The 21,333-nt window shown below is 35.9% G+C and overlaps 2 protein-coding genes across 2 annotated transcripts in view; both read right to left on the minus strand.

Annotated features, from left to right (window-relative positions):
• THSD7A (thrombospondin type 1 domain containing 7A) overlaps positions 1–21,333 on the minus strand; it is a 456,679-nt gene that overhangs the window by 35,851 nt on the left and 399,495 nt on the right. Inside the window, exons 14-16 of the mRNA XM_032643093.1 lie at positions 6,932–7,110; positions 4,312–4,317; positions 2,514–2,647 (exon numbers count right to left, since the gene is read on the minus strand). Of these exons, the coding sequence (XP_032498984.1) occupies positions 2,514–2,647; positions 4,312–4,317; positions 6,932–7,110 (319 nt within the window). The remainder of the gene's footprint in view (positions 1–2,513; positions 2,648–4,311; positions 4,318–6,931; positions 7,111–21,333) is intronic.
• Positions 15,525–15,963, minus strand: LOC116759694 (60S ribosomal protein L22-like). The gene has a single exon (XM_032643726.1). It carries the CDS (start codon positions 15,945–15,947, stop codon positions 15,525–15,527), a length of 423 nt encoding a protein of 140 aa, XP_032499617.1. The 5' UTR covers positions 15,948–15,963.

The following is a 21,333-nucleotide window of genomic DNA, read 5'->3' on the forward strand; positions in this document are numbered from 1 at the left end:
GAAATAATACAAATTCACTGCATTCTATCAGAGATAACCACTCTTAACAGACTACTATACTTAAACATATATTTTCATTTCACTAAACAGGAGCAAACTTCACCTACTATCTGTACCATTTAGGAAAAACATCAACAATACATTATAAAAATCTTTTTGTGTTATTAACTGTGTTTCTAAGACATAATTTTTAATGATTACATTTGAATTCCATCATTTGAATGTGCCACAATTGCTAAAAAACCCTTCTTGTTGATATTCAGATTATGTTTTATTTATTTGAGTTAGTATTAATGATACTTTTATCACTGTGGAATAGAATAAATATTTGGATCAAGTCTTGAGCCCAAAGGGAAGCACTTTAAGTTCATTTGCTTTCTTCAAATTCCTGGCCTTTTCTCCTTTCCACAGGAGAAGGGATTATGCTGTGAGAATACTGAGCTATTTTAGAAAACAACCACCAAGTTGGAGGCCAAGGGTGGGCCCAGATGCCCACCACAGTTGTAGCAATAAGGGGGGGCGGGAATTGCCTGCAGAAAATTCAAAAGCAACAGCAGAAATAACCAAATCTGTTTGGTTCTTATTATCATCATGTGCTGGCAATTCTACAAAAATGTTAGTGAAAAATATTCCTTCCCAGCAGGGCAAACCACTACTATTACTCAGTCTTTGATATCACACCATCCTAAAAGAGAAAGAATGAGATATTTTGAAACCTGCTCTCTTATAGACTTTTCCTGAAATGTCACCCAATGCTTGCATCTAACAGGACGTTTGACCTTAATTAGCAGAGGGTAAGGTTTGGGAGGTATACTACTGAATCAAGAAAGAAACATTACTACACAATCAGAAATTCCAATCAATACTGATCTTCTCTTTTCTCTGTTTGCATTAAAAATGTTTACTGGAAAAATTAGTTGACCAGAAAAGTTACTGTGCTTAAGATGTGTTTGGAAATGTTGAGAATACCTATTCACAAAGCAAAAAGAAGCAACATATACACAGCCGAAGGGAAAGCCGAAAGAAGTTCATTATTATAATTTTTTTTAATAACAAAAAACACAACCTGATCAAATTTTTAATATAAGAAAAATATTTTTATATTTGAAAGAGAGATTTTAAATTTGGCAGAAGATTGGTAGAAAACAGAATCTCTGTCCTTTTCTTCCCTGTTTCCCTATTAACTCATTACCTCCACCCCACCTCATCCACCTTTAAAAGTTACTCCATAAAATAACTTGAGAGTTCAGATGGGCTTTTGAAAAAAGAGATAGAGAATGTTTTTACTGGATTAAATGTTTTACATAGTGTGCCAAGGTTTTATGACATAAACGTTAACTTGTTCTACTTTCCTATTGAAACAGATTAAGAAATAGGAATCTTAAATTCATGAAAAATTATGTCATGAGTGAGAATGGGATTCTTCACAACAGGAGTTGTCAGGTTTTGGATGTTTTTATGTTTTTCTTTACTGTGTGTCACTCAGCAGAGTTAGAAGAAACTGGTTGTAGTTAAAGAGTGACAAGAGACTTGAGTTTGAATGCAGCTGTCACTTTACTAGGTGTGTGCTCTCAGCGCACTACTTAGTAAGCACTTCTGAATCTACTCTGTAAAGTGGAGATAGTAAAGCCTCATATACTTGTTTCCCAGGTTTGAGACCCTTAAGGATCATATGTAGATGGTGCAGGGATAATTTAATGAGTTAATTTAATTGTATTACAATTATTACAATAATTTAATTGTATTAGGTTTTAGGGAAGTTCTGTGAATACGACAGGGTCTCAGTTTGGAGAAACAGGATTTAATAAAGGGGACAGACATGTAGATGGATCTTTCAAAACAGTGAGGGGTACATGGGGTATTATAGAACAAGGCCGCTCAGTAGAGCTTTCTATGACAATGTAAATACTGTGCTCACAGAATTGCCACTAGCCACCTCTGGCTATCGGGCACTTAGAATGTGTCTAGTGTGACTGAGGAAATGCATTTTATTTAATTTTAATAGATTTAAAGTGAAACGGTCACACGTGGCTAGTGGCTGCCCTACCGGACAGTGTGGTTCAGGGAACAAATGAGAGGCACTAGCCAGTGGGGAGGTTTAGGGAAGGCTTCCTAGAGCAGATGGGAGTATTCAAAAGATAGCCAGTTTGATACAAAGGATAAAGAGTTTGCAAAAGATTATCACTAAGATACAGTTAGAAATCTATTTGACCTTTAAGGAAGAAGTTACCGGGGTTGGAAAAGCTGCATTAATTCACCTCGCATTCAATATGCAGCCCTTTCCCTGCAAGAGTACCTTGAAGCAAAGCTTCCTAAAATCAGAAGGCAGACGATGATACACTACTGCTGGAAGCAGATCCCTTTAGAGCTTTCTATGAACACAGACGCCATAAAAATAAAATTGAAGACAATTTCATTCGGGAGATTGGGAGGAGGGCAAGCTCATGTTGGCACATGAGAAATCGGGAGGTGGCTGTGCCTTTGCTTCTCTGTGTAACTAGGCTTGGCCTTACCTCACTTTTCGGGTTTGCACGCCCTCTCCACAGTTGTCCCGCATGTTCACAAAGGTCACCTTGCAGATGCTCCATGGCTCTGTAACCCATATGTACTGGCTGCAGTCACTGTGGCAAGGGACGACCTCATACACCTGAAACACACACGGTTCTCAATGACCTCACCTCACAGAACCCCATGAGGTAAGTGGGAACACTTCATATCACAGTTATCCTGATATTCTTGTTTAGCTACTCTGAAGCCTTTCCTTTACTGTTCATTATTCTAAAACAGGAATACAGAGGATCTCTTGAGAGTTCTAGCAGTGGAGGGTACGGCTGTGTTGTATTGTGCTGCTCCTCTATCACATTGCAGCTGGAGATTGGACCTCATGGACCACATCAGACACATTCCGTACTTTCCTAGACTGACTATGTGATACCACATAGTATTGTAATGTCCTGGGCCATATGTCCTGTTCACAGTTTCATGTGTCTTCAATACTTAGCCCAGGGTGCTTGCTCATATGTCAGGCATTCTATAGAGATTTGTTGAGTAAGATGAATAAATGAATAAAAGAATTAATGAATTAAGTAAGCATATAAAAGTAGCTGTTTTCAAATAAGTATAATTTGGCCTGTTTTCCAAATAAGTATGTATACCAATAAGAATTTTGTGTGTGTGTTCCATATATGAAACTAAATTAGAAGATAAATAATATGAAATAAAGCTATCTGAAAACTAACTAAACCTTGGAAGCAAGGTCTGAAATTGGTCTCATACTACACAGGTACAAAGCGGTGAGGGCCACATAAAACAAAGCAAATTGTCTCTGCTCTGGTGCCCATAAAGGCTTGCAGCCCCAGGTTTGGGGTGGTGTGGTTGGCTGTTTCAGGATTTTTAGCACAATGAACCAATTATGCTCTTTTCTCAATGAGAAAGAAGAATGACTAAATAAATGAAAAAAAGGACCATAATCCACTGCAACAGAGCTGACTCAACCATTAAAGAAAAATGTCTCTCTTAAAATCATTTCAAAGTCTATGATAACTCTTATTTCCTATTTTACATACACACACACACACACACACACACACACACACACACACAAAACATGAATATTTCATATAACTATTTAATTCCAGAAAATATAGATTTAAATAGTCCTCTGGAGCCATTCTTTTGTGCAAATTTTAGTTTTACTAAACATCCAAGTAAAGCGAATAAAGTGGACCTATTCCATATAGGAATAAAAAGCGTGCACTGTTGGAGTGAGAATCTGTAATTACTGTCCTAAGTTATCACCTTCACGTTGGGTGCTGTATTAAAATAGGACTAAATACTATTTTAGTATTTAGTAAAATATTACCCTACAAGTTGTGGGGAAGGGAACAACTGAAGGTAAAATGCCACCTTTCCTAATCCTTTGATGGCTTTCATTTTAATCTCCTACACTGCAGTGAATACAAATCAGTTCAGAGCCACCTCCTGCTACCGCTTTGAGCCCACCTGCACCTCTCCCTCTCCGAGAAGCATGCGACCATTAACAGGAGGGGTCATTGCCTTTTCAACGGTGGTGAATTATGCTTGTTCTCCACTATCCCTGTACCTTAGGCCCTGAGAGTAAAATGAGAAAACACATGTAATATGCTAGGAAAACAAAGAGAATAGCTGCAGAAGAAAAATTTTATGGAAAACATGTTTTCCCCTATAAAAGATAAGAGAAATAGCAGGAAAAGAAATGCATTCTCTGATGTCAGGAGTAAAATGAAAACAAACAGCACTCTATTATGAACGATGAGGTTTAAAAGTTCTTACCTGGGCCTGGAGTAGTGTTCACCAGGAATGAAGAAAAGAGAGAGAAACAAAGATAAGTTAAACAGAGATAAGTATATTTGATGAGAAGAACTTATGTTCTAAGTTTCAAATATTACCCATATATAAAAGGTGGGTTTTTTTTTTTTGGTAAATGATTAGAACATCTTTCTTAGACCTTAAAAGAGAAAAACCAATTCCTTATTACTGTTTAAAATTAAGATACACAAATGAGTATTGCAAACAGCAAGTTAAGGAAAGGATTTGATGGGCAGGATGAAGAAATCAAACTGAGTAGACATCAAAATACGTATCATGGGGAATCAATATATGACTGCAAATATCTTGTGGTTCAAATTGTGAGTGGACTATCTATGGATTGATTGACTGACTGATATATTGATTTTAATCCATCCATCCACCCATATTTCTGAGGAAATGGGGATTTGCTTCCTCAACTGGAAAATGGAACCTCAGAGATCATTTCCAAGGCAAAGTACGACTTAATTCCTGAGGAACATATAACTGCAGTAAAAATCTATATGATTTACAATTTTCAACACTTACACAAACCTTTGCATATTCTTTACTTTCCTAACATTTTACTAACAAATCCCTAGAAGTTTCTATTTTTTAATGTAGAACATTTGTGCTCAAAGTCAAAGATTCAGGAATCTATTATTTCTTGTTTTAGCTTTGATTTTCCATTGTTCATATCTCAATATACCACCAGTAGGCTGATAAAAAATACTCAGATGTCCTTATACTCTGCATTAGATTATATCAGAGTGACAGAGAAATGGCTTAGGTTAAAGAGTTTTTAAGCAAGGACAACTTGGTACAATCAATTTGAACTTCTTCAAATTCACTATCTAAAAAATGTTAAGGCAAACATAGCTCATTTTAAAATCTGGCTGTTCACATACACACTAAAGGTATGAAAATGTGTAGAATTTATTTGAATCATGGATAACAATTTATTAAAATTTAAATTTACTATTGGAAATTCAAGATTTCAAAACTTGTTGAATAATATTCTTTTGTATTATAAACATTACATTTCAGTTATTCTGTTTAATCGGGGTCATGCATTTTCTTCTTTGGAATTATTCACTAGGACAGAGAAACTCGATTACCAGTAGATGGCAGCAGTGCAGTATATTATTCATCTTCAGTTGTATTTAAGGGCAAGTTCAGCAATTTTTCTTTGGGGGGAAAAAAATCAACATTCTTTTGGAGTACTTTCTAGGCAATTTAATTCTCCACTTTCTTGGCCATTAATTGATTTATTCAAAAGTTATTTTTATTTTCTCTATAATTTACTTTTATTGTGATGAACAAATTTAGATTAATTTGGGAAGGCAAATATATGGGTAAGCAGTGTGTTTGGAGATTAAAATTAGAAAATCTATGTGCGTATGAAACATACCTACATATTTAAGTTTAGTTCATACATATGAATTGGTTCATTTGTGACTTAAATTTAAACATACATCTTAATACCTACACATATTGTGTGAAATTCACTCTTTGTTAATTCACATGTAGGCCAAACATGGCAATAACTCTGATGAATCTTATATTACATTAAACTAGTCACAATTCCCCCCATTAGACATTTTATTTCCAATGGAACACGAGAACTGCCGCTAACATGGTGTGCATCCGAAGTCAAAGAAAGTTCCACATAAGATTGAAAAGGCCAATCACCAAATTGATAGATTAACATACGGTTACTTTGATGCCATTTTTATATTTCTTTTTCTTTTTTTAAAATTTATTTTATTTATATATGTTTATTTTTGGTTGCTTTGGGTCTTTGTTGCTGTGCGTGGGCTTTCTCTAGCTGCAGTGAGTGGGGGCTACTCTTCGTTGCGGCCCTCTCACGGGCTTCTCATTGTGGTGGCTTCTCTTGTTGCAGAGCATGGACTCTAGGCACACCGGCTTCAGTAGTTGTGGCATGCGGGCTCAGTAGTTGTGGCTCGCGGACTTTAGAGCATGGGCTCAGTAGTTGTGGCGCATGGGCTTAGTTGCTCCACGGCATGTGGGATCTACCTGGACCAGGCCTCGAACCCGTGTCCCCTGCATTGGCCGGCGGATTCTTAAGCACTGTGCCACCAAGGAAGTCCAGTATATTTTTTTTTCTTAACATATTTCACATTGAACAAACTTAAGTAAATGTACAGAATATATTTCCCAATTTTAGACCCAAACCCATATACTTTCTTTGATTTTAATTTATATACTTGGTAATTGAGATGTCTTTTCTGAGAGTCTATCGGATCTATCAGAAAAAGACAATCTTGCTCTCAGCGCACAAATTATTGTATAATAACAGATTAATACCTTAACAGTATTTCAAAAGTAGATTTCATTTTTATTTCCATTGAATTATATTAATATGCACATACATGTAATACAGTGTACTAAATAAATCTCTTGAGGATACAGAGATCATCTATCTGATTTGGGGTTTTAATAATTTACTCAGGCATTCTAAAGATAAAGTGGGTCAAATTTCTTATTCAGGGTCTATTATTTATTCTTCTCTATTTTGGATTAAAAAAATAGATTATTGTGCACCTAGAAAATATTTTACAATATTCCCAATGGTAGAAAATACCTGGTTGACATGGTCCAGTTTCGGGCATGGTCTTCCTCCATTATAGGGTTTTTCACGCAGCCATTTAGACCGAACCTTCACGCCACTCCCGCAGGACTTGCTGCAGCGTGACCAATTGGACCACTCACTGAGCTTGCAGTCTGAGGGGCAGGGGATGATGCAGGCCTCTTCAATGTAACCTGAGTGGAGGAAAATGAGACAAGAGCCATCTCCTCCATATGTCACTCGCCTATTACTACCCACCATTCTAGCTCATTTAGAAGGTCCAAGTTTGACTTGACAGCTACATGCAAATGCAGAGATGTCTCTGTCGTTAGGGACTCAAATTAAATTCTACAGGAAAATAACACATACATACAGTCACTCTGTTAAAATAACAGCTGAGCAGCTGTCATATGATCTGCTTAGGATTCAGGCTCACCATATTTCAACATTTCTGACTTCCTGACAGCTCGTGTTTAATTGACAATAACCTGTCTGCTGCCATATCATTCTCATGTGGCCAGACTGATACATTAAAAAAATTATAACAGTTTTCTATAAAATCCTATCCGTTAATGTCACACAAGTTCAAGTGTCTGAGTCCATGCAACATTCTTCCTCAAGAAGAAAGCCAGACCCTCTCAACCAATATTCAAAAGGAACCATTTAACGTAGCACCTTATGGTTCCCCTTCATTGAAAATCAAGTCTGAGGAAGAAAAAGGAAGGATGTTAAATAAACAATGCCTCATATTTTTATAGTGCTGTCAATTTCAAAGCACCTTCACACCTTGTATTCATTTGATTCTCTTGCAGATATTATACATGTATTGGGCATGTACTGATGCTCTACTGGACAGATAAGAAAACAAATACAGAGAGATAACTGACAAGTGCAAGGTCACACAGTAAGAGATAGGGATAGGATTTCTGAGGTCTAGTCTAGTACTCATTCCATCAAATCACACAGTCAATTAACTTAAGAGTCTACAGATTTTTTTTGAGAAATGGGAGCATTTTCCTTGACCGGTCCCTCACTACCAACTTGGCATTTCACAGTACCAGTTTATCACTATTGTTCTCAAGGCAAATAAGTGGAAAGAGCAAAGTTCCTCTGGTCAAGAGTTGAATGTTGTCGTCTGTCATACTATGGAGAGTGGTTGTTCTTGAAACAAGAAAACACTCTGCTCTTACCATTTTACATCAACATCAAAGATTCGATTTTGAAAATCATTATAATGTAAACAACTTATACTAGGAACTCTAGGTAGATTTTTAAAAATTTTATTGAGACACAATTTATACACTATAAAAATCAGCTCACGTTCTGGTCTTTAATATAGTCTGAGTTATGCAACCATGACCACCATCTAGTTTCAGAACATTTTCATTACCACAGAAAGAAACCCTATACCTATTAGCAGTCATTTCCCATTTTCCCCTCCCTGGCAACCACTAATCTACTTTATATCTCTAAGAATTCACCTATTCTGAACAATTTATAAAATGAAATCAAACATTATGTTTTATGATTGGCTTCTTTCATTTAATGTAATGTTTTCTGGATTTTTCTATGGTATAGCATGTGTTAGTACTTCATTCCTTTTTATTGACCAAATAGCATTCCATTGTATAGATATATCATATTTTTTTATCCTTTCATCAGCTGATGGACATTTTAATTGTTTCCACATTTTGTATATTATGAATAATGCTGTGAATATTTGTGTACAAGTTTCTGTATGGACAAGCTTTCAATTCTCTTGGGTATATATCTTGGAGTGTATTTAACTTTTTGTTGAAGTACCAAACTGTTTTCCAAAGTGACTGTGCCATTTTACAATTACACTAGCAAGGTATGAGTGTTCCAATTTCTACACTTGTCAAAACTTATTATGTCTTTTTTATTTTAGTGTCCTTTGAAGAAAAAAAGTTTTAAATGTTAATGAAGTCCAATTTATCTATTTTTACTTCGGTTGCTTGTGCTTTGATGTCCTATCTAGGAAACCATTATCTAATCTAAGGACATAAAGATTTACACCCATTTTTTTCTTCTAAGAGTTTTATAGTTTTAGTTCTTATACTTAAGTATATGATTCATTCTGAGTTATTTTTGTATATGTTAAAACATAGGCAGTCCAATTTCATTCCTTTGTATGTGATTACCAGGTTACCCCAGGCCCATTTGTGGAAAATACTATTTTTTCTACAGTGAATTGTTTTTGTACCCTTGTTGATAATCAGTTGACTATAAATGTAAGGGTTTATATCTGGATTCTAAATATCACTCCACTGATCTCTATACCAGCACCACACTGTCTTGATTACTGTCACTTTGTAGTACGTTTTGAAATCAGGAAGTCTGAGTCCTCCTTTGTTCTTTTTCTTCCAAGAAAGTTTTGGGTCCCTTACATTTCCACATACATCTTTGAATCAGCTTGTCAATTTTTGCCCCAAATGGCAGATTTTGATAGGAATTGTGTTGAATAGTTTGGTCAATTTGGGAGTATTGCTATCTTAACAATCCAGGTACATGGAATTTCTTTCCATTTATTTAGGTATTCTTTAATTTCTTTCAGGGATGTTTTGTAGTGTTTAGTGTATGTCTTGTACTTCTTTTCTTAAACTTATTCCTAAGTATTTTATCTTTTTATTCTAGGCAGATTTAAAAGAGAGCCAACAAACACTGATTTCTTTTATTACAGTGAAATAAGACCACCTAAAAACCAGTATGACAGATCTAATCTATAAGCTTGTGCCCAAAGTGTCCTGACTTGATACAGTGTTAAAAAGCTAGCCAACTTACTACATAGTATATCCTAGCCTTGCTTTATACATTACCTGGAACACATGTTAAAAGTACAGGTTTCTGGAAACCCCAGACATTATAATAGAGTTCCTTTGGGATAGTGCCTGAGTTTTGGAAATTAATATATTTTTTTGTGTTTATTCATCACTCCCTCTCTTTTTAATTGAAAATTTTCTTACTAAGTTAATTGTAGACACATATATTTATAAGAAATAATATAGAGCGGTCCCCTGCATACTTTCCCCAGTTTCCTACAATGGTAACTAAAGTATAATTTCAACCCAGATACTGAGACTGATACAATCCATTGAGTTTATTCAAGTTTCACCAGTTTTACTTGTACTTATTTGTGTGTGTGTGTGTGTGTGTGTGTGTGTAGGACTGAAATTAAGGAACTCTGTTGTAAGACACAGGAAGAATCAGCAAAATCTGGGTGAGAAGTAGTTTTGTGGTATATTTCTCTCTATATTATCTTCTATATTTTTGTCAAATACACACATCACCTGTTTTAAACTTATTGTAGTCTTGATACACAAAAGTGTATCTTTCAAAAGTATAAAGTTCACTGAACACATGCATGAAACCCTCACTACTCCAGAACCCTCTTTTGTGTTGCCTTCCAATCACTACCTCTTCTCACATGGGCAACTACTACCCTGATTTCTTACAATCTAGAACTGTTTTACTTTAAAAAAATTTATGTAAATGGAATCATACAGCACATACCCATGTGTGCTAGCCTTCTTTCACCCTACGTTGTGATGTGAGATTCATCCATACTGTTGCATGCTGTTGAAGGTTATTCATTCTAATTAATGTATATTACTCTACTGTGTGACTATATTATGTTTTTTTAATTCATTCTATTGTGTGTGAGCATTTGGGTATTTTTCAATGGCAAGCTATTATCAACTGTACTGCTATGAACATTCTAGAACATGTCTCTTGGTGAACATACATACGCATTTCTGTTAGGCATATTCCTAGGAGTGAATTTGATGCCTCAGAGGATATGTATATTATATCAGCAAATTGTAAGTATAAAATAAAACTTTTTTTAAAAGATGGGATCATGAATTTGGTATGAAGAGCAGGATGCAATGAAAGAATGCTCAAAAGTGGGAATTAGTCTCAGAGAATCTTTAAGGGGGCAGATGTGTCAGCCGGGGCTTTGCCAACTGTGAGATACTGAAGACAGAAAGAAGATGTTAATGGAGTACTGATGATAATCAGAGGGAAGTCCAATAGAGAATTGAAAAAGTACTTTACAATAGTGTTTACCAAAATTTTGAAAAGCATAACTGTTCTTCAAACAGATTACCATGACCTACTTAAAGCTCATACTTTGACTTTAAGTATGGTTTGAGGTGGGAAAACAAGCCCAGCTCACTATTTTGAGTTAAAATATGTTTCAAATCACATTCTCCTTTTCAATCAACACAGCCAGTAAATAAATCTATAAAGTGTGCGACACTTAAAAATGTAACTCCTGATAGGGCCAGTAATAATTTGTGTTTCATAGGAATAGTTTAAGAAATGGAATCAAACTGTACAAATGTCTAAAGTCATTTCCAAATGAATGCCATCTGTAACCAGATTATTTAATGTTTGTAAAAGACAATGAATTAAGAAGAAATCCCAACTATTTCCAAATATTATCAATAGCTTAGTTAAAGGACACTAGTATTTTGAAGGTAATAAATTATTGAAATATTTCTAAAATTGCATTTTCCACCTTGCTAAAGATCAAAATGACTGCAAAAGTAAACCTCTAACCTTTTTGTTATTCAGTAATTATAGTTGAAAATAGAATCACATGAGTTTTCATGTCACTACTTCAGAGTAACAGATAAATGGAAATTCTTTCTTTCCATTTTATCTGTTGAAGTATTACGGCATTGGTGAAATATGTCATGTCTGACTTTAGTCTGATTCAAATCACACTGTATTTTCAAGTAAGCAGATATAAAATTTTTATGTTGGATCTTCCAATAGAGTATTCCAGAGGATGTCTCTCAAATAAAACTCAATCTATTAAATTGTTGAAAGGTACAAATTAGGCACTGAGATAAAGACAAAACTGCAAAAGAGTATAATGCTTAGCATTCCATTTTAATCTTCTAGTGTGTAACAACATTCAATAACTGCCTGTCATGTTTATCTAGTACCATTAAAACCCTTAATGCTACTAGTGAACGGCTAGATAAGCATTCCCCTGTCTTCTCTGCTAAGATCATTTGTGAGGGCGATTAACGCCAAACAATCATGGGGGATAGAAGACAGAAACATTTGAAGCGTTTTAAGGCTAAATAAACTGCTGGCATCTTGTAGCAATTTATGGCTCCTGAGGAATGCTGGAATAAAATAAACGACTTCACAATTAGGGTGTTAAAACTTTAGTAGCAGGCTTCCCTGGTGGCACAGTGGTTGAGAGTCCGCCTGCCGATGCAGGGGACGTGGGTTCGTGCCGCGGTCCGGGAAGATCCCACATGCCGCGGAGCGGCTGGGCCCGTGAGCCATGGCCGCTGAGCCTGCGCATCCAGAGCCTGTGCTCCGCAACGGGAGAGGCCACAACAGTGAGAGGACCGCGTACCGCAAAAAAAAATAAAAAAACCTTTAGTAGCTCAATACTGAACCTGACACATGGAAAAATCAAACTCGTGGCTTCTGGTTGTATTTTTTGTATCTATATCTATTCTGATGGCTGCTTTCAGGTTGAAATGAATACAGAACACTAGCAGGCTTTATGTGGCAACCAGAGGACTTACTGCCTTTGCCATATATCCAGTCACCTCATTCATTTGAATTATAAATGTGCAGATAAAGTAGCTTTCAGAAACCCTCACGATTACTATATTGTGCTGTTGAAAGGTGCACTGTTGATAGATTAAAGAATTCATGTTGAAAGCATGTGGAAAATATTGGTTGGTTCTGATTTACAGCTGTGTGAATGAGCAACGCTGGCACTCTATCTGAAACATCTAGATTAATCTCAAAAGAGACCTGAAAAATCTCTCCTACTTAAATGTGTGTTATATGCACATGACTGCAATCGTGAATGAGAACACTTAGCTAGAACTTTATCTGCTGTGGTCCCTGTGGATTTGAAAATACTGAAAAATATCATTTAAAAATATTTTCAAAATGAACAGAATACTCTTTTGTAATTATATATTAAGAACTGATAACTTGAAAAGCTGCTGAAACTAAACTACTCTGTATATATCCAAACTCCTATAATCGACTGTTCTACCCAGATTCTTATATTCAATGTATAAAAAGTTATGAATCAACACTGGGCAATCAAAATTTTCATAGTGAAGTGTTCAGGTAAATTTATGTAACCGCAATGAAATGCTATTTCATTTATATTTATTTGTTTTTTATACATATGAAGGCGTATCTCTTCATATCTTCTAAATACAGATTTTTCTCAGAAAATTTCAACATTGTTTTTTTTTAAATAATTTTATTTATTTTTTACTTTTGGCTGCGTTGGGTCTTTGCTGCTGCACGCAGGCTTTCTCCAGTTGTGGTGAGCGGGGGCTATTCTTCAATGTCGTGCATGGGCTTCTCATTGTGGTGGCTTCTCCCATTGCAGAGCACAGGCTCTAGGTGCACAGGCTTCAGTAGTTGTGGCACGAGAGATCGGTAGCTGTGGCTCACGGGCTCTAGAGCGTAGGCTCAGTAGTTGTGGCACATGGGCTTAGTTGCTCCGTCGCATGTGTGATCTTCTCGGACCAGGGCTCGAACCTGTGTCCCCTGCATTGTCAGGTGGATTCTTAACCACTGCGCCACCAGGGAAGCCCTCAACGTTAGTTTTAATTGCTGTGGGATTTTGTAGCTGTTGCTATTCCAATACTGGGAGATTACCCAATGACTAGGCACCTTCAGATTCAGGTAGCATACCTATGTACGAGTTCACCATCAAGGCCATTTCTTATAGCAAACTCTAAAACTCTCTGCTGTATAACAAAGACTTTGGCTGGTCTGTTTCCCTGATTCCTGGGAGGCAGCCTCTAAGCCCTGAAATTTCCTGAGTGATAGGAGTATCTTTGTTATTCTTGTTGGGCCTCTTGGACTACATGTGAAATTATGATAAGAAGATGTCTAAGGAAGGGGTATGATTATACCACCAAACCAAAGACCAACCATGTGTTTAAAAGGTTGGGACTTTAGGCCACTTGATATCCTCCCAAACTCTAGGGAGAGGGGATTGAGTTCAACTGTGTGGTCAATGATTCAACTGATGCCTACATAACACGACCCCCCAGAAAGCTCTGGATAAAGAAGCTCAGGCTGGTAAAGCACATCCATGGGCCAAGAGGGTGATGCCTCCTAGCTCCATGGGGAGACAACATGGACGCCTTGTGTTTGGGACCTTCCCAGCCCTCGTCTATGTGTCTCTTCTATCAACTGGTTCTGATTTTTATCCTTTTGCTATAATAAAACTGTAATTGTAATGGTGCTTTCCTGAGTTCTCTGAATCGTCCCAGTGAATTGTTGAACCTGAGGGGGTAGTAGGAATCCCCAAATCTGTAGCCAGCTGGTCAGAAGTGAGGTTGACCTGGGGACCCTGAAAGTGCACAGCTAGTGTCTGAAGTGAGAGCAGTCTTGTAGAGGACTGAGCCCCCTAACCTGTGAAGTTTGGCCCAAATCCAGGTGGTTAGTGTCAGAATTGCATTCTACTTTCAGATGTGTATTTTATTAAAAAAGGAAGTAAACTTATTTATGAAAGAGCCCGTGTCTATAGTTTACTTATTCAACCAAATTAAAACTTTGGGAATAATTACATACATTAAGGCATTTATGGACGTTTCATCCCAAATTTAACATTTATAACTTTAATATTAAAATATTAACTAATATTAAAAATCAGAAAAACGTTCTAAGAACCCACTTTGGAAGTAGGGCTTTGTCAGCAATATAAACATCATATTTGATGGAGTGTTCAGATTATGAAATAACGGGAAATAAATTAACTTTGAAATTTAGTAGAGTGATTTTTTTTTTTAACTTGATCCAATGCAGGGCACTGTTCTTTCAGTCAACAAGAATCATATACTGACACTGAAGTATTTCCAAAGGATAATCTTTAAACACTAGTTTACTGGATTCTAGTAAGTGTTAAACATAATTTTTATAAAAAGCATTCTGTGGTCAAATAAGTTGGAAAATTGTTGCGTTAAGCAGGTCTCTTCACCCCAAGCTTTCCTTCTTTTTTTTTTTTTTTTCTGATACGAACTGTGAATCTCTAGGAGAATAACTCAGACACTGCCGTCTATGCTTATTAACTTTTTCCTATAGCATCTCACTGGACCAGTGAGAAAAAGATCAACAGATCATCATGATATGTTGTAATAATAATGCATTAAAACTGGATTCATGTTTTGAGCTGTACAGAGTTTTAATGTTTAATCAGGCCTTTTATGTCCATTTCCAGATATGGAGAAAAATGCAAAAGTCAACAAACAAAACCCCCAAACTTAAGAAAGTTTCTTTTTAAATTATTTTATACTTTAAAGTTTTAAAGCATTAAAGGTCAAACCTATGGCAAATGGAGAGGAAACTTATGCAGATAAACTTCCTGACATTTTTTTAATGACTATTTTAAAAGACCATTTTGTTTTCTGTAAATTAACTAAAATCTCCTGTAAGGGCTAAATTGGCCTTCAATGCGACTACGAAGAAATGGGATAAACATGAAGAGTAACTACAAGTAAAGATCTTCCTTTCAAATTTAACTTTAAAATGTCCACAAATGTGTTGGTGTGCTCTCAGGTTACTTTTTTTTGTTTGTTTCCTAAATTTTATTTAAGAATTCATACAAAATACTCCAGACAACTGAGTTTAAATCCTCTTCTTCATCTTGATTCATCTGGAAGTAACGTAATTCGTAACTTTCTTTGCTGTTAGCAACTACGCATAACCAATCACGGAGATTATTCTTCTGCAAATATTTTTTGGTGAGATATTTCAAATACCTTTTGGAAAAAGGCACCTCGGAAGTTACAGTGATCTTGCTTTTGCTTCTTTCGATTGTTACAATACCTCCTCCGAGATTCCCAGCTTTTCCATTCACTTTGATTCTTTCCTGAAGAAACTGCTCAAAATTGGCCGCATCCATGATTCCATCTTCTACAGGATGGGTACAGTCAAGAGTAAACTTCAGGACCTGCTTCTTTTTTTTGCCCCCCTTCACCACAAGCTTTTTCACTGGCGCCATCGCCGCAGCGGAGGCAGAAAAGGGTCAGGTTACTTTTCGAGCCCATTGATATGGCTTATGTCTAATATATAGTGCCTTCTTCATGCATTTACCAAAGAAAATTCCTTATGCATAAGCTTTACTCACTACATGACCATTTTGATGATGCTTTGAAGTAGAAAAAGACCTATGTTTTAAGACCTATGTTTTAAGAATGAGACTAAACTCAACTAACGGGACAGAGAGCTTTACAATTATTTTGGATTGCAGGACATTAATGTAACAGGAATCTATATGAGGTTCAGTATCTTTATGAATTATGAAACCTTGTGACACAGGTAATGAACAACTCTGTGATTATGTCAATAACATTATCATAGATATCAGCAAGATTACCACGCCTAGCCATTTCACTGAAATTAGTGTTATCCTTCCTCTAAGGCATTAAGGGGAAAACGGGGTCAGAGACCAATAGAAAGGATGTGGAGTAAAACATAATAGCAGAACTTGTTGATAAAGGCAAAGATAAACAAATTTTTTTGTTGCTGTTGCAAATAATGAATTGTTCTTGGCAGTTAAATTTATCTTAAGCAGTGAAACACTTTCTTCCTAAAAAGCTTGAAAGCCCAGTAGGTGTATGGGATATTCTGGAGGCTATGTTTGACAGCCTGGCCTGAGGGGCTCCATGGAGCCCAGTTTGAAAACCTTGTAAGTAAGTAACAGATGAGTTGAGGTCTCGGTGACATGGAGCACACAGAATCAAATGATAACACCAGATGTTTTTCCATCACACACGACACGATGGTAGCTGCAGGAAAATTTCCAAGGAAAGTCTCCCTCATCACCTCTATAGTCCCCCTTCAGGGATCCTGTTAGAAAATAATGCTGGTATCCACACCTTATTTAAATTCGACCCTAGACACCTGCTTTCTTTTTGTACCCACATATCCACAATAGCCCCTTCTTTATTTCCCTGGTTCTTTAAACTTGCAACTGCTACTTCAGGAAAAGTCTGTTCCTCACTCCCTGCCTGTCTTTTACATTTGAAAGGAAAAAGATCTCAATTGTGAATGATGACTGCAAAAGCAACACTAGCTTCGTCTGTACTATCAAATGAAAGATTTAAATTCTGAAATGAATTAGACATTAAAAAAAAATACCACCAACTGAAAAAGCTTTTCAGAGAAATCAGAACTCCATTTCAGCTTATTTACAAAACTCTATTGCCTTTTCTCCCTGGTCTAATTAAACATGCTCTTCCTCAAATACAAGCATCCACTATGATAGGGCACAATTTCTCACTCAATCTTGTTTCTAATTAATCTCTAATATTAAACTTATATCATCTTCTATAAAGATGATATCCCTTTACAAAAAGGAATACATTCCAGGTATATTATGGTTGAGTGGTCATGTAGGTTATCCTCAGAATCTACTCTCCTCATATTCATAATTATTTTTATCAGATGTACCCTGAGTTCCACAATGTCTTAAAAGTACATGCTCTTGAACTAAAATCTACTTGTAGATTGAGTACTCTCTGAATTTTAAAAAATTCAGTTGGGCACTTGTACCACAAATACACCCAGGATGTATTCCTTTTCTAAGTTTTGTTGATGGTCTTTTTTTGTTCCTGTAAATTCTAATAGAAAAAAACCCCACACCTGTGGCATGTATACTAGAATTTATGACTGAATAAGGCAGCATCTGGTATTTACAGTTCCTTACAACATCAAGGGATATCATTTAAACATGATACCTGCTTTAAAATCATCCACATCATAACTTCGGGAGGCTGGTGAAATAGGATGTAGATCGCTTAGGCTATTAGGCAGTAATGTTAAATGCTGCCATATAAGGGTCAGCTATAGTTATAATATGAAAATATTTTATTAAAAAGCTTTTGTTTCACTTGTAAAATTTGTAGAGCTTTCTTTTTATTGTAATACTTAGTGCTGTAGTGCAAACTACCTATGACACAACCTGTAAGAAAGACTTTGAGTGCCAGCAAGGGTTTTACAAAATATCAAATTTTAATGGGCATGCTTTGAATCCTACAGATGCTTAGAAAACCAACTGATAAAGCCATTCATTAATGTTCAGAAGGTTCTCTGTAATATCATTCATAAACATACTATAGGCAAAGAGAGAAAGCTTGGAAGAATTAATATAAATCATTATATTTAAAACTTAATGTTAAAGGGAAATTAATCTTACACTAATAAGGCATTAGACAAACTATGCTGAACAATTCAATAGTGACTACAGTTAAAAGACAAACTGAAATAATTAAAAGGGTGTAATGTGACCTACAATAAGTAGTACAGCTGTTTAAATGCCAGCATGATGGTCAAATGGCAGTACAAAGTACTGAGAATTTTAGAGTCATTGGATCATGAATACTGAGTGCACAAAGTCAAATGCACACAACACTTCAATATAATATTGTATTCTGCTTATGAATAGAGCAGTAAATAAACCCAGAGCTCTCTCTTATTTCTCTATCCGAACCAAAAAACTTTCCTCAGGGCAATCATTAACTTGCCAATATCCTTTCCACAGAAGATCCTATAGACTCATTCTGTTTTCAAAATCATACCTACACAGGCATTCACTTTATAAAGACACATCTTTGCAAATTTCAAAAGTTCCCTAATGTTCTCTTGCCCACAACGGGTAAGCAAGTGAACTATCTCCTGTGAGATATTTTGCCTAAGACAGCATCACACTGTGATCCTCTAGGAAATGATCTTCACAGGTCTTTCACACCAAGGTTAATAAAGCTTATGATCCCTACCAAACCCTGTGAGTGTCTGCATGACCCAGAGAAGTAGTCTTAAACTTTAAATGTGTTATAGAACCCCCTGGGGATCTTGTCAGAATGCAGATTCCCATTCAGCAGGTCTGCAGTGTAGGTTGAATTTTGCATTTCCAATGGTTTTTCTGTGATGCCTATGTTGCTTCTCTGTAGATGGCTTTCTGAGTAAGAAGGGTTTAAATCCTAGTTGGCAAATGACAGCACAGGCTGACAGCCTGTTTTTGTAAATAAAGTTTCACTGGAACATAATTGTGTAATTCACTCATATATTGTCTATGGCTGCTTTCATTCTATAACTGCAGAATTGGGTAGTTGTTACAGAGACTTTTTAGCCTGCAGAGCCTGAAATATTTGCTATCTGGCCCTTTAGGAAAACATTTGGTAACAAGTAATCTAACCAAATAGCTGATTCTTGAGTTTCCTCATGGATTCTCCAAATTGGTATTTGATAGGTATCAAAGCAACATATTACTTTTAGGCGATAGGAGACCTATGTATACTAAACAGCAGGGGCTCAGGAAGAACAGTCATATCAGATAGGCCTTTCTGCTTACTTTATATTAACAGATGATAAAATATCACAAATAAAATTAAGTTCAATTTTAGAATATCTATTGATAGTACATTATGGCTTAAACTCCCTATAAGGAACAGCAAAGACAAATTTGCTGAGAGTAAAGACTGAAGAGAAGTGTCTGGAAGGAATTATGTAACTCAAAGAGCTCAAGACTTCAGCATCTGACATTTTTACACTTTATCCAATTTGCCTTCAAAATGTTCCTTTGAGATAAATCTAATAGAAATGTTATTCCTTATTTTCTCAAGGAAAGATGAGTGGACACAAAGAGAATTAAATGAACATTCCATACTCCCAATTAAAGTTGTAAACACAGGCTGGGAAAAAGCAAGTTGTCACAATTACTAATATAAACCAAGAGATTAAGCTGTTGTCCAAATCTGGTGTTGTACAAAGCAGGCAATTCTGAACAATAAGCTTTAAACTGGAGTGAAGAGACTTACCAATATCGATATTACTGGACTAATTCAGTGGAATGGGTGTGTGACTATTATTTCTTCTACCTACCAATTAGTAGGAGGAGAGAAGCATAAATATTTGATGAATATCATATAGAAAGTTTGTGGCATGTATATAGTTTATTCCAAAGATCTTAGTTGTTCTCAATGATCTGTTTGATTATATTCCAGAACTGTGACACAGAGGGAAGGACACCATCTGGAAAAAAGGAAGTGTCCAAGCCTGATTGTGGATCAAATACAGCTACAAAAATTCTCTCCACCTCTTCACTCATTCATTCTACAAATATTTACTGAGCACCTACTACTGTTCTAGGTGCTTGGGATACATGAGTGAATAAAGTAGTCCAAGATACCCTAATCAATCTACATTTTTGTACAGGATAAAACATAAATAATAAATACAATAAATGAGTAAATTATATGGTATGTTATAGAGTGATACATGCTTTTGAAATACAAAAAGTAGAGCAGAATAAGGGCTTTTGGGAGATCTGGGTAGGATTGAGGGGCAGCATAATAAAATTCTATCACTTATATTTAAATGAAAGTCTTGTATATGTGCACCTTGCATAAGCTAGGTTATCTCTAACATTCTTTAAAATATCAAGATTAAATGATATAATAAAAAAAAGTTCCAGAAATTCTACCTCTTGTTCTGTGAAATTTTAGAAGTGATTCACTTGAGAAGTACCTAGTACTATGTGCCAAGGCAATCAATTTCTAGTGAACCAATTAATTAAGATCTCAGAGTATTCTAGCAGTAAGTAGAAAATGTGTAATTTGGTTTTTTAATGATTTATAATCTGTTGCTAATAGTGACACCATTCAAGATTTCATACCAAAAGTAAATATACATAATTTGTATTATGATATCAGGATAAATGCCAAAAATGTATTTATATATCAACATTTATGCAGGAACTATATTTAATACCATATATCAGGATGGATGAACACTTACGTGGCGCCCAAGGTATACTTTAAGATCTGATTTTTGTTGTATCGATATATTGCTTTTCAGTACAGAGTCTATTCTTATGAGAAATTCCAGACACAATAGAATTGTGCCTCGAGTTTCAGACATTAAAAAAAAAAAAAGTGACCACATGGGAAATGACCTAAAATAATATACTTAAGCTGATGAAAGTCAAACTGTTTTATCAGTATAATAACTGATAATATGATGCACAGATGGATAACATAGATTAAGTAGAAATGCCATAAGGCCACTATTGAATAGGGTAGGGGATTAGTGTCTTTGTACTGCATGCATGTGGGGATCAATTTTATGTTTAAACTGAAAGGTGTAAGAGACTTTCTTGAAAGCCACTTTAAACCCCATTCCCACCATTCATCTGGAAGCTGCTTTGGCTGAGCAAAGGCAGTGCTCATAGAAACTGCAAGTTAGCGCATGCCTAGGATAGAGCATCAAAGTGACAGCACTCCACTATCACTATCGGCACTGACAGAACAGCAGCAGTAATTCCAAACAAATCAGGCAAGAGACACTCAATTTCCTGAGACTTTGAGTAAAAATGTTAGTAGACACTA

This window comes from Phocoena sinus, chromosome 9 (assembly GCF_008692025.1).
Source record: "Phocoena sinus isolate mPhoSin1 chromosome 9, mPhoSin1.pri, whole genome shotgun sequence".
In the NCBI taxonomy this organism is placed as follows: domain Eukaryota; kingdom Metazoa; phylum Chordata; class Mammalia; order Artiodactyla; family Phocoenidae; genus Phocoena; species Phocoena sinus.

What these genes read in the sequence shown, in the direction of transcription:
- LOC116759694 (XM_032643726.1), bottom strand. Translation starts at nt 15,947, where the DNA reads ATGGCGCCAGTGAAAAAGCTTGTGGTGAAGGGGGGCAAAAAAAAGAAG.